The following is a 17,064-nucleotide window of genomic DNA, read 5'->3' as shown; positions in this document are numbered from 1 at the left end:
TTGCTTTATTATGCGCTCATTTTCCCCCTCTTTTTCTTCTCTCCTCCACTTCGTCGTCGTCGTCGTCCTCCTCCTCCTCTTCCTCCTCCTCCTCCTCCTCCTCCTCTTCCTCCTCCTCCTCCTCTTCTTCTCCTTTCTTTTTCTTCTTCTTCCTCAGTGTCCGTCCAGGTGTTTGTCTATCACAGTGAACTCAGACATAGATTTCCCCAGCGTCTGTACTCACTCAGTTTCTTTGCCTCACTCACCTCCTGCTTCCAGATTAGGAGGGGGTGGTGAGGTCCTTCCTACGTGTTCTTTGTTCTTCTTGTTCTCTCCAGTTGTTCATTTTCTTCCTCAAGTGTTCATTTCTTCCCCCCAAAATCTTGCTTTCTTTTTCAGGTGTTTGTGATTTCACGAGACTGATTTTCTCTTTTTTTTTTCTGTTTCCCAGGTGTTTCTCCTCTAGGTGTTCTAGTTAGATTTCTAGTTAGGTTTTTAGTTAGGGCTCTGCTTAGGATTCGAGTTAGGGTTCTGGTTAGGTCTCTAGTTTGGGCTTTAATTAGGTCTGTGGTAAGGTCCCTGGTTAGCTTGCAAGTTAGGGCTCTATTTAGGTCCTTAGTTAGGTTTCTAGTTAGGGTTCTAGTGAGGTCTGTGATTAGCCTCTACTTAGGTATCTAGTTAAGACTCTAGTTAGGTCTCTACTTAGGTCTTTAGTTAAGGTTCTAGTTAGGTCTTTAGTTAGATCTCAAGTTAGGGATCTTATTAGGTCTCTTATTAGGGCTCTAGTTAGGTTTCTAGTTAGGCTCTAGTTAGGTGTCTAGTTAGGGCTGTAGTTAGGTTTCTAGTTAGGGCTGTAGTTAGGTCTCTAGTTAGGTCTCTAGTTAGGCTTCTATATCCACTGTATTCCCTCAGTTTCTTTCATTCGTCTTTCTTCTTTCAAACACTTTCGAATTAGTCTCATGTCAATTTCATCACCAGCTCACTTCAGACTTGGTACAATTTTTCCTTGGGCCAATACCACCTGACATCCCTTTCATTTTTAACAGAAGTATTTATTCCTCTTCATGAAATTCACGGGTTCAAAGGTCAAACCAATTAAACACAGTTTCTGGAATCCTATGTTCTTGTATGTTTTATAATTATCATGGTATTTTTCAGGGAAGTATGTCTATGTAATGTATATATGTGAAGATAATCTTTCATTCCCTTGACAGTGTTGACAGCCTTCAATTCTTCATGATCTTCCCCATTTTTTTTTTTCTGTAGGCTTACTTTTTTATACACTAGATTATTATTTTTTTTCTTCCTGCCAGCATCAAACATTTTTTTTTTTCCTGGGCTTCAGATACAAGAAATAGTGTCATCTTTTTTTCCCCCAGACTTCTTGAAGTTGCAGTTTGTTCTTCTCTATTCCTTTTGTGTGTGTGTGTGTGTGTGTGTGTGTGTGTGTGTGTGTGTGTGTGTGTGTGTGTGTGTGTGTGTGTGTGTGTGTGTGCTTTACTCATGAAATTTAAATATTTATATAATTTTCCACAGTATTCAGACGCAGTAGATTATTTAAGTTCACTTTTGATCTTTTGCGTCTGTTTCTGTGTTCTGCAAATGTTGGTGTTATCCGTATTCATGACTAAAGACAGTAACTGTATGTTTATTTACTATACTCAGGAAAGTCTTTAAGTTATGTACTTCCGCTGCTGCCACTGCTGCTGCTGCTGCTGTTGTGACTACTGCTACTACTACTACTATAACTGCTACTACAACTGCTTTCAATGTTACTACTGTTACCGTCCATTTTTGTCGCACCCACAGGGGCGGCCAAAATATAGTGCTAGTTCCTGTGTCACTCCTTCCCTCCCTACCTCTCTCACTGAGTTACTGTACTTTCTTAAATTGGGCTCAGGCTTTTTTTGAAAGAGTGTTAGGATTTTTTTTTTTTTTTTTGCACAATGATAGAGCTTCCCCGTACCAGGTTTCAAGCAGGGTGGGACCTCCAAGGGCCGTCCCTGTGGGTGTCCCGCCCAAAATCGTTAGGCACGGCAATTTTTTTTTTTTTTTTTTAACCTAGAAAACGAATGTTTCCACGATGGTAGAGACTGACTTGTGCCAGGCGGTCTCGGCCAAAGTCCTTATGCACGGCCAAAGTTTTCAATGGAAGAACAAGAAATTTTGCATAATGCTGTATGTTCACCCTGGCCACGATTTGAGGAAGCTGGAACCACCACGAGTCACCCCTCACGCAGGAAGGGGCTGCCCCCAGGTCTCCCGGCAAATCCATTATGCATGAGTGTAGTTTCTAGCGTAGGAGAATGAAAATTTGCGTATTGGTAGGCGTTTACTCGCCACCTGAGTGGGACTCCCGACGACCACACCCCTAGGGCGAGGGGAGGGGGGCCTGTCTCCAGGGAACAATGCCAGGATTCTTTTACCTACGGGCATGGAACTTTGTACAAAGGTAGATCTTTCTTAGGGCCACGTTTTAGGCATACCCCCAAAAGACCACCGCCATGGGGGGACGTGAGCTAGCGACCTTCGAAGGTCCTAGCAAAGGATTTATGCACGGTCATGGTTTGACCAAAGAACATAAAATTCTGCATGGTAATATTCGTTCACCCCGGCCACGTTTTAGGCAGGATGGGACCCCCGTCAACAACCCTCCACAAGGAGTGAATGCTCCAGGGGGTACAACACCATAGTTTTTAATTTGACACACAGAATTTTGCACAGTCCTAGACATTCACCTGAGCCAGAGCTTATAGAAGGCGGGATCCTCTGGGTTCGCCCTTCCGTCTTCCCGTAAATAATTATTTCTTTCCCCTTTCATATTGCAGGGGTGGGTGCGACTGTCAAAGGTGTCCTTCGACTTGTTATCAGTTCCGTCCAGTCCCGTCACATGTCTCCACTTTTAATAATAAGTGTCCGTTATACGAGTTTACATTTTTTTTGTCACATTATTTTTAATATATACAGTTTTCCTGTATTTACCACACACACACACACACACACACACACACACACACACACACACACACACACACACACACACACACATTTTCCTTCATATAAATGTATATTTCTTTTTTCATTACATGCAAATTCTTTCACAGCTAACGATTTTCCAGACTCGCCGAATCGTCCACCAACCTATCCCATCACGCCGCCACCTGGCATCACGCATGATGACGTCACCACTCCCTATGACGTCATACTGCCAGATGAATGTGGTATCACGCGAGGCTACTGTCGTGAGTATCATTACACCCTCGCTAGCAAAGTGAAAGTGGGTGCTATGTTTTGACCAACGTGTGTGTGTGTGTGTGTGTGTGTGTGTGTGTGTGTGTGTGTGTGTGTGTGTGTGTGTGTGTGTGTGTGTAAACAAAACTGAAAAAATTTTCATCCGAATTCAACCAAACTTTGTGGAAGGGTGAAGGTTAGACAGTGAGGAAGCTTAGAGATTTTGAGAACAATAGGTCAAAGGTTAATGTCACAGGGCTAGTTCGATGTCTGGCCTAACAAAATCATCTTCAGCAGTTTTGTCTAATTTACACCATACTTGTTAGAATGGTTTAGGGTAAGGCAAGAAAGAAATGAGTCCATTCTGAGAACATTTAGACAAAGGTCAGGGTCACAGGGCAAGATCAAAGTTCGATCCTTGTTACTGTCTGAATAAAGTAAATAAAACATTTTATATCTGATTTCAACCAAACATGGTGTATTGGTTGAGGATCAGTCAGAGTGATGACGTATAGTTTTTGAGAACAACAGGTCAGAGGTTGAGATCACATGGTATGGCTTACTACAGTTTTTGTCCGATTTAGACCAGACTTTGTGGAAGGTTTCAGGATAAAGCTAGGACAAAATTGTAGATTGTGAAAGTCAATTAAATGCCAAGGTCACAGGGAAAGGTCGAAGGTCCAATTCAGATGGCATGGTCAGCTTCAACAGTTAAAATCTGATTTCTACTAAACTTGTGGAGGGTTCGGGGTAAAGCATAGATGCAAGGATTCGACGATGAGGGCAGTCGGCGAAGGTCAAGGTCGTAGGGCAAATTCAGTGTTTCGACCCTCAGAACAGGCGGTGGGCGAGTGGGTATTGCACTCTACGACTGTCCCTTGTTGCTTTTGTTGTTTCTACTACTACTACTACTACTACTACTACTACTATTACTACTACTACTACTACAACTATCTAGTTCATCGTTATAATTGTTATGGTTATATTGTAAATGCCGGTATATTTTATGCATTAAGGATGAATGCATTTGAAGCGCATGTATAAAGAAAGATTTACAAGGAACCCTATGGTTAGGCCTGTGAGGTAGATCCAGGATTCCAGGGGCTTGAATGACGTGTGAGTGAGTGTCTGACCCATTTCTCGGGGCATATTGTTGATAGTTTTCCCCATTTCATGTTTTTTCCTTCCTTGTTGTCCAAACCTTACCTTACCCCATCCTTACGTGAAAGAAATGATGATGATGATGATGATGATGATGTCAAAGATTTTAGTATGCATGTGAGGTGGTGTCAGGATTCCGGGGACTTGAATGTTGAGTAAATGAGAGTGTGGCACATTAGTGTTTGGTAGACTTTTGGATAGTTTCTGCTTTTGTCAGTTTTCTCTTGCTTCTGAACCCTACCACACCGTACTTTTAAGTTGGAAAAGAGGCATGAATGATGATGATGATGATGATGATGATAATGACTGAACTTTCAATTTTTATATTCTTGGTGATGTGTTCTGTCTTTTCCGATGATGATGATGATGATTATGATGTGGTGGTGGTGGTGGTGGTGGTGGTGGTGGTGGTAACTGAATTTTCAGTTATTATATTCTTTGTGATGTGCTTTAACTTTTCTCATTAATAAAAAGACGCATATTAACCCAGGGATACCTAAGCTGCAGGCCTTTCAGGTGTTCAGTCAAAAATACCACAGTACATAAGATCATAAGAAAAAGGTATATTTGCAGTAAGCAGGTAGACCCACACTAGGCAACACCTGTAAGAGTGTGACTAGACTTCGAGGCTAAGACAAGAATGACAAAGTAAATGACTCGCCCATCAAACCTTCCTGCGAAAACTGGGAGGAAAAAGTGAGAAGGATTATGCACAGTATCGAAAGCCGGCATTAAATTTTTTTGGAAAGGATAAAAGGAAAACACGTATACCGGAATGGAACCTAAAAGACAAAATAAATAAACTAGAGACTTGGATTGGTTTCATACCAACATTTACCGGTCAAAGTCCACCTAGGCTGTTATTGAAACTCTCAATGGAAGGCGTACCCACTGCATATCAGGGTAACTTATTTCACTCTTCCACTACTCTATTTCCAAACCTGTTTCTACCTATCTTCTTATTAAAGCAGGAATATTCAAGTTTGAAAGTATTTGTTCAAAGTCTGTCCTGGTTTATAATTTTTTAGACATCGGTAGGGAATTGGCTACTTTGGGCTTGTTGTCCCAAGAAACCCCAGCTGAGGCAGGAAACTGTTTAATGATTTGAATTTCGTTGAAGCAGACTTTACTGAGCTACCATAAGACCCGCCGACAAGTCGTAAAAAAAAAAAAAAAGAATATATAGGTACACCGGTTCTGTTTGAGACAATCCCAGCATGAGCTCTAATTGGATGGTGGGTGTTAGCGCCGAAGTGGTGACATATGAAGAACGTAAGAGGACCGCAGAACCACAGGAAACGGACTGTCAAGCCCATGGCCAGTGTCGGACACACAGAAAAGAAAAAGTTTCACCCGTTTAAACACCATTAGATCACCACTTACTTTACGTCTTTGCTGTGAGTGCCAATGTGAACAGAACAATATATAACAGACTTACTCATTAGCTAGATATATGGGTGAAAGACACACACACACACACACACACACACACACACACACACACACACACACACACACACACACACACACACACACACACACACACACACACACACACACACACACACACACACACGAATGAACGCTCATTTTAGTATTAATAAGAAGTCTTTTCATACGCAACGTAACTGCAAGATAAACAACTAGACTATACCAAAGGATGAGGGCATTTGCCGGACCCTTCCATTGGTCGACCTATGTCACTGAGTTACTTAGGGAGGACCGATTTAAACTCAGCTCCTTGCAATCCCGAAGAGCTTCCTGGAGAGTTCCCTGGCCTCTCATAGGAACCTCCCTCATCCCCTAGTAATCCTTGGACGCTCCCTCGTTTGGAGTCATTCTCGGGGCCTTTTTAGACCCCCGTTTTTGGGTCAAGAATCAAATGAAACGGGGAAAGGTTTTCTTGTTGAGTTTTATCAGTTTATACTTTATTCGTACGAGTTTTCGTTTTTGCTGATAAAAGTGTGGGTTAATTCTTTCCCCCAAAGTGCAGCAGCAAACAGATTGGCTATTCTAAGTCAGAGAAGCAAAGTAAATTATGATAATTGATAAATACCAGTGTGGTATCTATCAATTATCATAAATTTTGTATCAAATGATGCTCACCCCTCCCCCTCCCCCCTTCCTCAAAAGCACATATTCTCTTTGCAGTCCAGCACATCCAAGAATTTATGAAGAAAAAAAATTCTGTAACGTGTCTGACCTACCCTAAATTGATTACTGATTTTAGCGCAACAAATAAAAACCAGATACTGATGAAACACATAATTCTGTCTTGCCATCAAAACTCTGTGAATTGTTCAAATGGAAGACTTATATTCGCACATTTGGAAAAGTTGTTCATAGGGGAGAGACAACAGTTTCGGTCCTTTTTCTTCACTCGCCTTTTCTAGCATTTTTTTTTTTTTAATCCAGATAAAGATTTCTAGCTTATTTCAGCCTGGTTTGAGGCTTCGTTTCAGTAGTTACCAGGGAGACTCAGGCCTATCTTATAACTAAAACTTACTAAATTTCATGTAATTACCAGATGCTATTCACGTTGAGTGAGTTTCCGTCAGATGAAAACAAGCCGACTATACAGTAGATGATTTGGTGGACTCTGATTCCCCCTTGCCTCATTTCACCAAACAGTAAAATTAGGGACCTGGATTGACACTGACTAATGCTGGTCGTGTTCTAGGGGAAGACTGAGGCATTGAAAAAACTGGTTGTCTGTCTTATATCCATCAATCCAATGACGCATTTTCCAGTTTATTGTTACTGTTTCCAGATAAAAATATTAAGCTTTAAGATAAACTTTTCGATCTAGAGGGATTAGGGTTAGCCTCCACTTCTCTCTGTACCTCTTCTAAGCAGCAGGAATAAACCTGAAAAAAATATCCTCAATCTGAAAGGATAAAAACCTCGTGTGGCTGATAGGTAACCAATTAATAGCTATGTAAATATATAAATGAACGTGAACATAACACTGGGGAGTCCATGGCTAAATTAATGTATTAACACACGTAAACACAACGCTAGGGAGTCCAAATGTGCTGTCATGACAATTATTTTATTGCTGTTTTCAAATCTAAATTAACTGCGACAGTTTGTAGCAGCATTGATATCGCTAACAACATAAACTGACCTGTAATTCGTCAAAATATATAACAATCACCAGTAACTCTCTAAAAAAGTGACACAATCTATTAAACAGTCATTTAACTGAACGAATAAACAATCATTCAACAGAGAGTGGTGTTCAGTAAGGTGATTGGTTATTCCTTTGCCTGCAATGTGTCTCTCATTTAAATAATATCCTTCGTCTTACGCTGAAACAAAATACAAATTTCTTTAGTCTTGACCAAAACGTCATTGGTGATGGTTATTAAGTTTTGTGTCCCTTGGTTTCCCTTAAAGCATAGTAGAATCGTATGACGTTAGTTGGAACAAAGTACAACGTAGGTAATTCCCAGCTAGAAAATTAAATAGAAAGTGTGGCTGCTATTAACCTTTGTATGAGTATTATCGAGGTAAAAAAGGTTAATACTAAGGCCCTATGCTTTGAACGTGCAATCGCGAAGCGAAATGCAAACCCCTGATTGTTTAGTGCCATTTTTGGAACGCCAGCGGCTTTTAGAGATGGTCCGCCTGCATCCCATATAACAGAATGCACTCATCAACAACATAGGAAGGGTAAACACTTTCCATCTGACTAATTTACTCCTGAAATTATGATAGAAAATTAGGGAGCTTTCATTCCACTTAGCGGTTTAATGTTTAAGCATACGGCCAATAGTCTTCCGAGCGTCCATGAGTCCAGCAGGGAAGAATGAAAGGCATGCAGGCTGTTATCGAAAAAAAAAAAAAATGTAGCCATTTTTGCCGCTCTTTCCATGGCCTTTAAAAATAAGTATGGTAGTCACGAAGAAGTGCTGTGAAATGGAGGTAGAGTCATAGTATTGCCTTTTACTGCCACTGAACTACGATAAATAAAATGCAAAAGGTAGAAAATCTGGCCAGGTTAGAGCAGAAACAGGCTAGTCACACACACACACACACACACACACACACACACACACACATCTCCACACAGACACACCCTCTCCTTCCTCTTCCTCCTTCCCTTCTCTTTCATCCCTCCAGTCTTTCTCACTCCGATTCTAACCATCCTTCTCCCCACCAGCCGACTGTGGTAACGCGCCGATCAAGGTAAAGTATGGACGAATAGTGAACGGATCCAACGCTAAACCGGACGAGTACCCTTATCACGTCCTGGTTCGACCCCTGTTTGGATCAGTATATCGACGGTGTGGCGGATCCATCATAAAGAAGAGGTGGATCTTGACGGCGGCACATTGCTTCTTTGATAAGGATGGGTAGGTATGGGGGAAGGTGAAGAAGGTGTTGTGTGTATGTGTGTGTGTGTGTGTGTGTGTGTGTGTGTTGCATTAATATCGCATTATTGTTGCTTCCTCACTCTTCAAACTCCCTCTCTCACCCTACACATCCCTGCTTCATACTGCATCTCCCCCTTCCTCACCATACTCACCCCCCCTTCCTCACCCTACTCTCACTTCTCTCACCAAACACTCCCACTCCCTCATCCTACACATCCCCTCAACCTACACACCTCTCCCACACCTTAAACACACCCCTCCCTCACCCTGTACACTCCTCCCACACCCTACACACCCCTCCCTCACTCCACACACACCCTCCCTCACCCTACCCACCCATTCCTCACCCTACACATCCCCTCTCTCACCTTACACACCCCTTCCCTCGCCCTACGCACTCTCTCCCTCACCCTACGCACCCTTTCCCTCATTTTACACACCCCCTCCCTCACCCTACACATCCTTTCCCTCACCCTACACATCTCTTCCCTCACCCTACACATCCTATTCCTCACCCTAGACTACAGACCCTTCTTAACCCCCATGGTGGCAGTCAAGTGGTTAGATTAGTGGCTTGCTATCTGAGAGGACGCGAGTTCGATCCAAGAACAGGCCAAGGAATAGTTTGCTGATTTGAAAACCGCTAAAACACTCATTACTACATTTCCAAAAGATTCACTGACATAAAAAAAAAAAAGTCTCATAACAGCATCATACTAATCCTGAGTGAAAGAGCCCTAACATGTATTCAGTATGGACGGTGGGATTAGTTTAAGTGGGATGACAAAATCTGCTTTAAACAGACGGTAATCTAGGTGGGCTACAACCGTCATCATCATCGTCATCCTCATCATCATCGTCATCATCATCATCATCATCACCATCATCATCATCATCACCATCCTCATCATTATCATCACCCTAAATAGTTCAATATTCATAGGACAATGTCGAGTCCATCCTGCACTCCCTCTCTGACTTCTTATTCCCCGCCCTGACTCTTATCTCACCCACTCATCGCCCTAAATATCTCTCCCGCACCGTACACACTCTCCCTGACTTTTTCCTCACATCATTCTCACCCTACACTCCCTCCCTACCTTCTTATTCCCTCCCTGACTCTTCACTTCATCCCTGACTACTTTCTACCTCATCCCTCACCCTAAGCGCCAGTCCATCTCTACACCCCCCCAACCTATCCCTCACATCCCTGACTACCCTCTTACTCATCTCTCTCCCTAATCACTCCTCCCTCATCCTTTACACCCTTCCCAACCTGTCCCTCCCAACACAAATTTTTCTTCACCTCATCTACGACTCCTCTTTCACCTATCCCTCACCCTGAACATCCCTCCCTGACTCTCTCTCCCCAACTTTTCCCACTCCTATCTTTTCCTCCCTCTCCCTCACCCCCAGGAACAAGGCCGATGAGGTGCAAGTCAGAGTGGGTTCCATCTACCGTTCCGAGACTAAGCCAGTGCGGGTTAAGGCTTTCTACATTCATGAGGACTTCGACAAGATCGTCACGGTAGATACTATGCAGCACTGTGCCCACCTTTACTTGGCTTAATTCTGTTGTTCTTCCATCTTGAATGTTGAGCTTTACAATGAGGATAAATCTAGTACATAATAGTATCACAAAAAATGTTATAGATATGTGGAGCCGTAATGTTGTCTTATTCTGGCCACATAGCTGCTCTGGCCCCAGGTTCACTTGAACGTGAAATAAGTGAACTGCAGGCTGAAATTGTTCTTCTGTGCTCCCACCATTCTCTTCTCTTTTCGGTGAATAACGTAGGCGTTGGGTGACGTTTGCATACCGGACACAAAAGCCGTTCAGTTAGATTGATGCCACCAAGTGAAGGCGTCCCTCTCCAGCACCATGACCATAGTGTCACGACTCGAAAATATAACACAATACATAATAGCTAGTAACGTGTATATGTAATATAGAGGTTAGATGAAAGTCATGCCTGGCGAGAGTGCTGGAGGAAATGGCGTTTGCAGTCTCAGTTAGGAATTTCAAAACGCAGTCTTATTCTGCCAATGAAGTACAGGATATAACCTGCAAAACGACTAAATTCTCCTTCATTTTACGTCGGACGATCGCCAAGGTACATACATTTACTGCTCAGTCAGGCTAAGTAACGTTGTGTTGCGTGCCACCCCGGCCTGCTATTATTCTTGGGTTAATCAAGATAGATGTATTAGGCAGTATCGGTATTGCACTTAACAAGACAATTTCTTATTAAGTTCTATTATTCAACCATTTAAGACCGACTGATAGCGATTTCAAAGCACTGACATATATCTGGGTAAACCAACGTTGAACTCTTGCTTAGCTGGGTCTCAACATAAGTAGGTTGGTGGTGGCTGAGGTGATCTTTCAAGGTAGACTTTAACCATTGTACAAAGGAACATTTCATTACGCCTCGTGAAAATGAATAACAGCTTAAATTTATTATTACTTAATCAATAACGTGGATGTATCAATTAAAGCCAAGGTCATATAGATTGATTAATTACGTGGTACAGTTAGGAGTAAAGGTTGGCCTACTATTCTACTGAGTCTATTTCACACTTCATGCTTGGCTGTCACCCTGCTCCCTGACGCAGCATACCAGAGAGAATCATCTATGTGCAGAGAAACATACCAAGCCTTTCGCAGCTTAGAATTATTAATCAGTGGATGGAAGTGAGAAGCAAAATAGTTGGAAGCAGTTGAAATTGTTTGTGTGACAACGATACAAAGCACACAACAAAGAGTATGATAAGGAAGGGTACTCTCTGGCGTTGGGGGAGGAATGAGAAATATGGCAGGCAGGACGCAATATTTGCAGGGGATTAACACCGAACTTTGCTCCTAATAATACGTAAGCTTCGCCTCCCGTCTCACAGTCGCTTCTGATTGGATAAAAGTAATTAGCGTCGTTTGTCAGTTCAAGAACTCTGTATGACTAAATCTATTTCCATTTGTCATTCTAAGTACTGTATTATGTCAAATTCCTGCTTAGTTATTGTCTATGGTAGTGTGTTAGTGTGTGGAGGTGTAGATTAACTCATTTTGCACCTTGACACTCTCTCTAGCTCCTATGATTCATTCTCAGAAAAAGAAAATCATATTGTGTTGGCTGCAATATAACACCTGAAGTTATCTCGACTGAATGGGAGTTAATGGTACCAGTATTAACATTCAGGTCCCGATGATTTCGGCTCAGATGAATAAAATCTTCTAGCGGGATATGGAATTCAGTACTATGGTGTTTTGATTATAACTTGGCCCAGATTTGCAGCATGTAGCATTCAGGTCAGTGGCAGAAAGAGACAATGCTACTGCTCTACATCCTTCTCGTAGCACTTCTTCGTAACCAGCACCTCTTACTAAGAAGCAGTGTTCAAGATTGAGAGACTGCAGTTTTAGTCTAAGTTAAATAAAAGGGTATAATGATATTCTGACCATGAAGAGGTTAATACTGGAAACACCAGGAAGTACATAAAAATGCTGTAAAGTATTGACCGTCTCTTCTTGTGGCCACATACCTCGTAACCTCTCTCCAGCTCACCGCCATTCAATCGTATTTATTTCATTCAAGCTCCTACAGTTAACTTTCTCCAAAGTTGTCTCTTCATAGCATCATCCTCCACAAGCCCAGCATCTCTTAAATCCAGCATCTCTTAAATCTCTCTGAACCACATCTCCCCACCTAATCCTTTACCTTCCTTTCGATTTTCTTCCTTCCACAGGCTTTGTCCATGTTCTCTTGACTAGCTCATCTTTCTCTCTTCTCACCACATGATCTTACCAACTCACCCTTGCTAGTCTGATCTTCTCACTGTGCACACCAAACTTATTTCCTCCCTACCAGTCACTCAACTAGCTCTTCCAACTCTCCTCTCACCACATGACCGTACCATCTCAACCTTGCAATTTTGATCCTCTCGCTAGACACACCGAACTTACTTCTTCCCCATCACCCTCTTTCGCTTCCTCAGGGTGACGACATCGCCCTAATCGAGCTAACTGACGACCTACTAGCAGACGACCGGCCCCGCGTGAAGGCCATCTGCGTGGGGGAGGAAGTGGATATCCCATTTGGCGGGCAGGTGGTGGCGACGGGGTGGGGCGCCGAGACATATGGCAGTGAGTGCATTGGTTCCCTGGTTGTTCTTTCTGTTTACTTTCTCGTAGACTCTCATTTTCTCTTTCTCTCTCTCTCTCTCTCTCTCTCTCTCTCTCTCTCTCTCTCCACACATACACACACACACGCACACACACACACACACACACACACACACACACACTAAGCACACACAGGTACAAATAATAATAATAATAATCATCATCATCATCACCATCACCATCATCATCATTATCATCATCATCATCATCACCATCACCATCATCATCATTATCATCATCATCATCATCACTATCCAGGCCTCTTTTCCAACCTAAAGATGGTGTGAGATAGGGTTTGGCGAGCAAGAAAAATCTGATGGAAGGAGTTCTAGTAAAAATCTGTCTAATTAAATGGGTCACACTTTCATTCACTCACCATTCAAGTCCTTGGAATCCTGACTGCGACTGACAAGCATAAACAACCACAAAGACGCTCTTCATATTAACCGCCAATCAGAGTCAAAATAAATAATGATAATAATAATGATGATGATGATGATGATGATGATGATACTACAATTACTATTACTACTACTACTACTACTACTTCTGCTACTACTGCTAATAATATTAATAATAATAATAAGAAAAAAAATACCGATACAACAAAAAATAAGAAGAAGAATAGTAGTAACATTAGAATAATAATAACAATAATAATAACAACACCAGTCCCTTCCACCCCCTCCTCCCTCTAGGCGATGACCCTCACCCCAACACACTGAAGGAGGTGTTGCTGGACGTGATCACCATGGAGCTGTGTCAGGAGCTGGTCACGGTGCCAGCTGATGAAAAGGTCATCTGCGCCCTCACGCCCTTCAAGGATACGTGTCAGGTGAGGTCAGAGGTCAAAGTGAGGTCATAGGTCAAGGTGTGTTTATGTATAAGGTGGTGGTGTTGGATTTATTTGTTAGATGTGCTGTTGTTAGTATCTGGTGTGTCAGGTTAGACTGTGTTGGTGTTAGGTGTGTTGGTGTTAGTTGTGTTGGTGTTAGGATGTGTTGGTGTCTGGTGCTGATGTTGAATGTGTTGGTGTTAGGTGTATTTGTGTTAGATGTGTTGGTGTTAGGTGTATTTGTGTTAGATGTGTTGGTGTTAGATGTGTTGGTGTTAGGTGTGCTGGTGTTAGGTTTGCTGGTGTTAGATGTGTTGGTGTCAGATGTGTTGGTGTCAAGGTGTGTTGGTGTCAAGATGTGTTGGTGTCAGATGTTGGTGTCAGGTGTTGGTGTCAGGTGTCGGTGTCAAGATGTGTTGGTGTCAGATGTTGGTGTCAGGTGTGGTGTCAGGTGTTGGTATCAAGATGTGTTGGTATCATAAATCGGGTGTGCTGTTGTCAGAGGTGAAGATTTGACACGTTGATATATGTGACAAGTGGAAGGACAGTTGGACCTCAGAAACACACACACACACACACACACACACACACACACACACACACACACACACACACACACACACACACACACACACACACACACACACACACACACACACACACACACACACACACACACACACACACATTATGGTTATGGTCGATGTGTGAGAAGAAACACGCAGTGGTGATGGTTAAGTTACTGTGTTTCAAACTGTTTCAGCGACAGTACCTTAGTGGACAAACAGAGGGACAGACAGAAAATGGCAAGCTCAAACATGACTGACGATACTCTGTTCATCTTAACTAGGCACAATATGGTCAACTCCCAATCTTGAACGTTGACCTGATAATAAGAGATAAACACTAGAATATGATGTTCGTCTTTAAGAAGTGGTATGAAAAGAGCTGTAGTTATGTCTTATCATGCCACTGATCTATGGGATATAAGCTTCAAAAGGACGAAAATCTCCGCTGAGTTCAAAAAATGAGTGAAGTATAGGAAAACATCAAAATGTGAGGCTTACCACCAGGTCAAAAGAAGCAATGAGAACAGAGTAAGAACTAGCTAGAGAGGAGGCAATTTCAAAGGAAGGACTGTACTGGGCTCTATTTGTTACAGGCTGCGTATACTTCAGATTACACTACTTCCTCCCCAAGCCCAGCTACGAGAAGCACTTACAGACACTAACGGACACATAAATAAAACTAAAATCGAGGGAGGGAAGGCAAGCTAATTCCATATGTTTGAAAATACAATATCCCCCTCTATTTCCGACGGTTACACGATGAGAGTATGGTGTATCAGTTTTGCTACCTTGCTACTGAGTTTGCTTTGTATGCAGGCTAACAACGTCTATACATCTGCTCCATAAACCCTTCTTTGTACTCCGTGAAAGGGTGACAGCAGCGGCATGGCTCTGCGGTGTAGGCTGGCAACAGGTGGACATTGATAGCATGAATCTAATTTAACTAACCAAACTAATCCAGGCTTACCTAATCTAAACAAGCTCAACCTAACGAACCTAACAACCTAATCAAACTAGCTTTAGGAGTTTGTACTAGATAAACCTAACTTAACATAACCTAATCAACCCTAACAAAATAATCATCTTAGCTTCACCAGTCTTTGCTAGCCAAACCTACCCTAACCTACCCTACCTCACCCTAACTTAGCTTAATCAACATGACCTCACAAGCCTAACCTCTCTTAATTTAATCTAACCTAATCTAACCAACAGGGCGACAGTGGCGGCCCTCTCGTTGCACAGCTCTGTGACAAGCAGTGGGCACAGGTGGGCATCGTGAGCTACGGTTGGGGGTGTGCCAAGCCAGATCATCCAGGGGTCTACACCAGAGTCTCCCACTATCGCCCCTGGATCAAAAAAATCACTGGCTCTGAGGAATGCTGATCTGGTCTGACCTCAGCAACCTCCTCCTGCACCTGGATCACCCACTACCTTGCTCATTGTCATCACTGTTTCCAGTGACTTGTAACTTCACGACTTTGCATTACCTGGACCTGACCTAGTATGACCTGATCTGACCTGACGTAGTGTGACCTACTCTGACATGATCGGACATGACGATTTGGCCTGACTTATTCAGACCTGACCTGATCTGACCTGACGTAGCTTGACCTACTCTGACATGATCGGACATGACCATTTGACTTGACTTATTCAGACCTAACCTGACCTGACCTGACCTATGTAATTTGACTTGATCCCCAGTACCTGGTTCAACGACATCACTGGCTTCAGTTACTGCTAGCCTGATCGTACATGACGTGACATGACCTGCTATGGCCTAGCGTGACCTGCTCTGATCTGACCTGGTATGATGTGATCTGACCTGAAATGACATGACGTAGCCTGACCTGACATGACCTTATCTGACCTGGCCTGCTATGACCTTATCTGATCTGACCTAGTGTGACCCACTTGGACCTGAGCTGACCTGATTTTACAACTTCATGTGTCCTGACCTAAATGAGGTAACCTGATTCAGTATCAGACATGTTTGTGCTATGTCAGCATGTGTTTCTGATGCAGTGCTTAATACGTGAGAGGTAAAATATGAAAATCCATTCTCCTCTCCTACCTTAGTCTCATAACTGGATTTGTAAGCTTTTTAATGTGACATAGTGAACTGAAGCGCATGTTATCACTCATCTGTAGGTGATAATACAGTTTGTTCCTTTGTCTACTACGTCGCGCTGAAGCATCTGTAAATCCAGTAATGAGAAGGGGGGGGGGGAGACGCAGACGGACTTATGTTTGACCGTACGACATGTGTTATTGTACATTTTATAAATTATGTGCTGATTTTTTGTGTTGGTGCAGGAAAGGGGCATCTTCATGTGGTGGCACTGATATATCTGGGAGGTGGTCTGCAGGTGAGGGGCATCTTCAGCCTGCAGTCCACTGGGTTCACATAAAGATGAGGCTGGGGTTACGACTACTGCTGTTAATACTACTACTACCACCATTACCATTACTACTGGTGAAAATAGGGACTTTGATACCTTGTCGTTAGCTAGCCTGAACATTTTCATATTTTTCTTGGCTACGTCATTTTTTGGGGTGAGGTTCCAGTGACCAGTTTCACGGTGTACCCTGATAACAAGAGAAATAATGTACAGGGGCTTAGTCGCGATTTTGTAATGGGATCCTGAATAGTGGTTGTCATTATTTTTGAGATACAGGTACATAGAAAGTATCATAACTGTATCTAGATTAATAAAAAAAAAAACAATC

The 17,064-nt window shown here is 42.7% G+C and overlaps 1 protein-coding gene across 1 annotated transcript; it reads left to right on the top strand.

The window, feature by feature from the left end:
• The first annotated feature begins 2,483 nt into the window (after positions 1–2,483).
• On the top strand, positions 2,484–15,717 carry LOC145418062 (trypsin-1-like). The gene is made up of 7 exons (XM_080286595.1): positions 2,484–2,658; positions 3,084–3,221; positions 8,537–8,729; positions 10,167–10,278; positions 12,744–12,891; positions 13,629–13,765; positions 15,547–15,717. The coding sequence occupies exons 1-7, from the start codon at positions 2,484–2,486 to the stop codon at positions 15,715–15,717; spliced, it is 1,074 nt and encodes a 357-aa protein (XP_080142721.1).
• Positions 15,718–17,064: the final 1,347 nt, after the last annotated feature.

Source organism: Coenobita brevimanus, chromosome 112, assembly GCF_032717465.1.
Source record: "Coenobita brevimanus isolate Jiangsu-jjx chromosome 112, ASM3271746v2, whole genome shotgun sequence".
NCBI classification, from domain to species: domain Eukaryota; kingdom Metazoa; phylum Arthropoda; class Malacostraca; order Decapoda; family Coenobitidae; genus Coenobita; species Coenobita brevimanus.
Note: the sequence above shows the minus strand (reverse complement) of the source record. Positions and strands in the feature narration are given on the sequence as shown.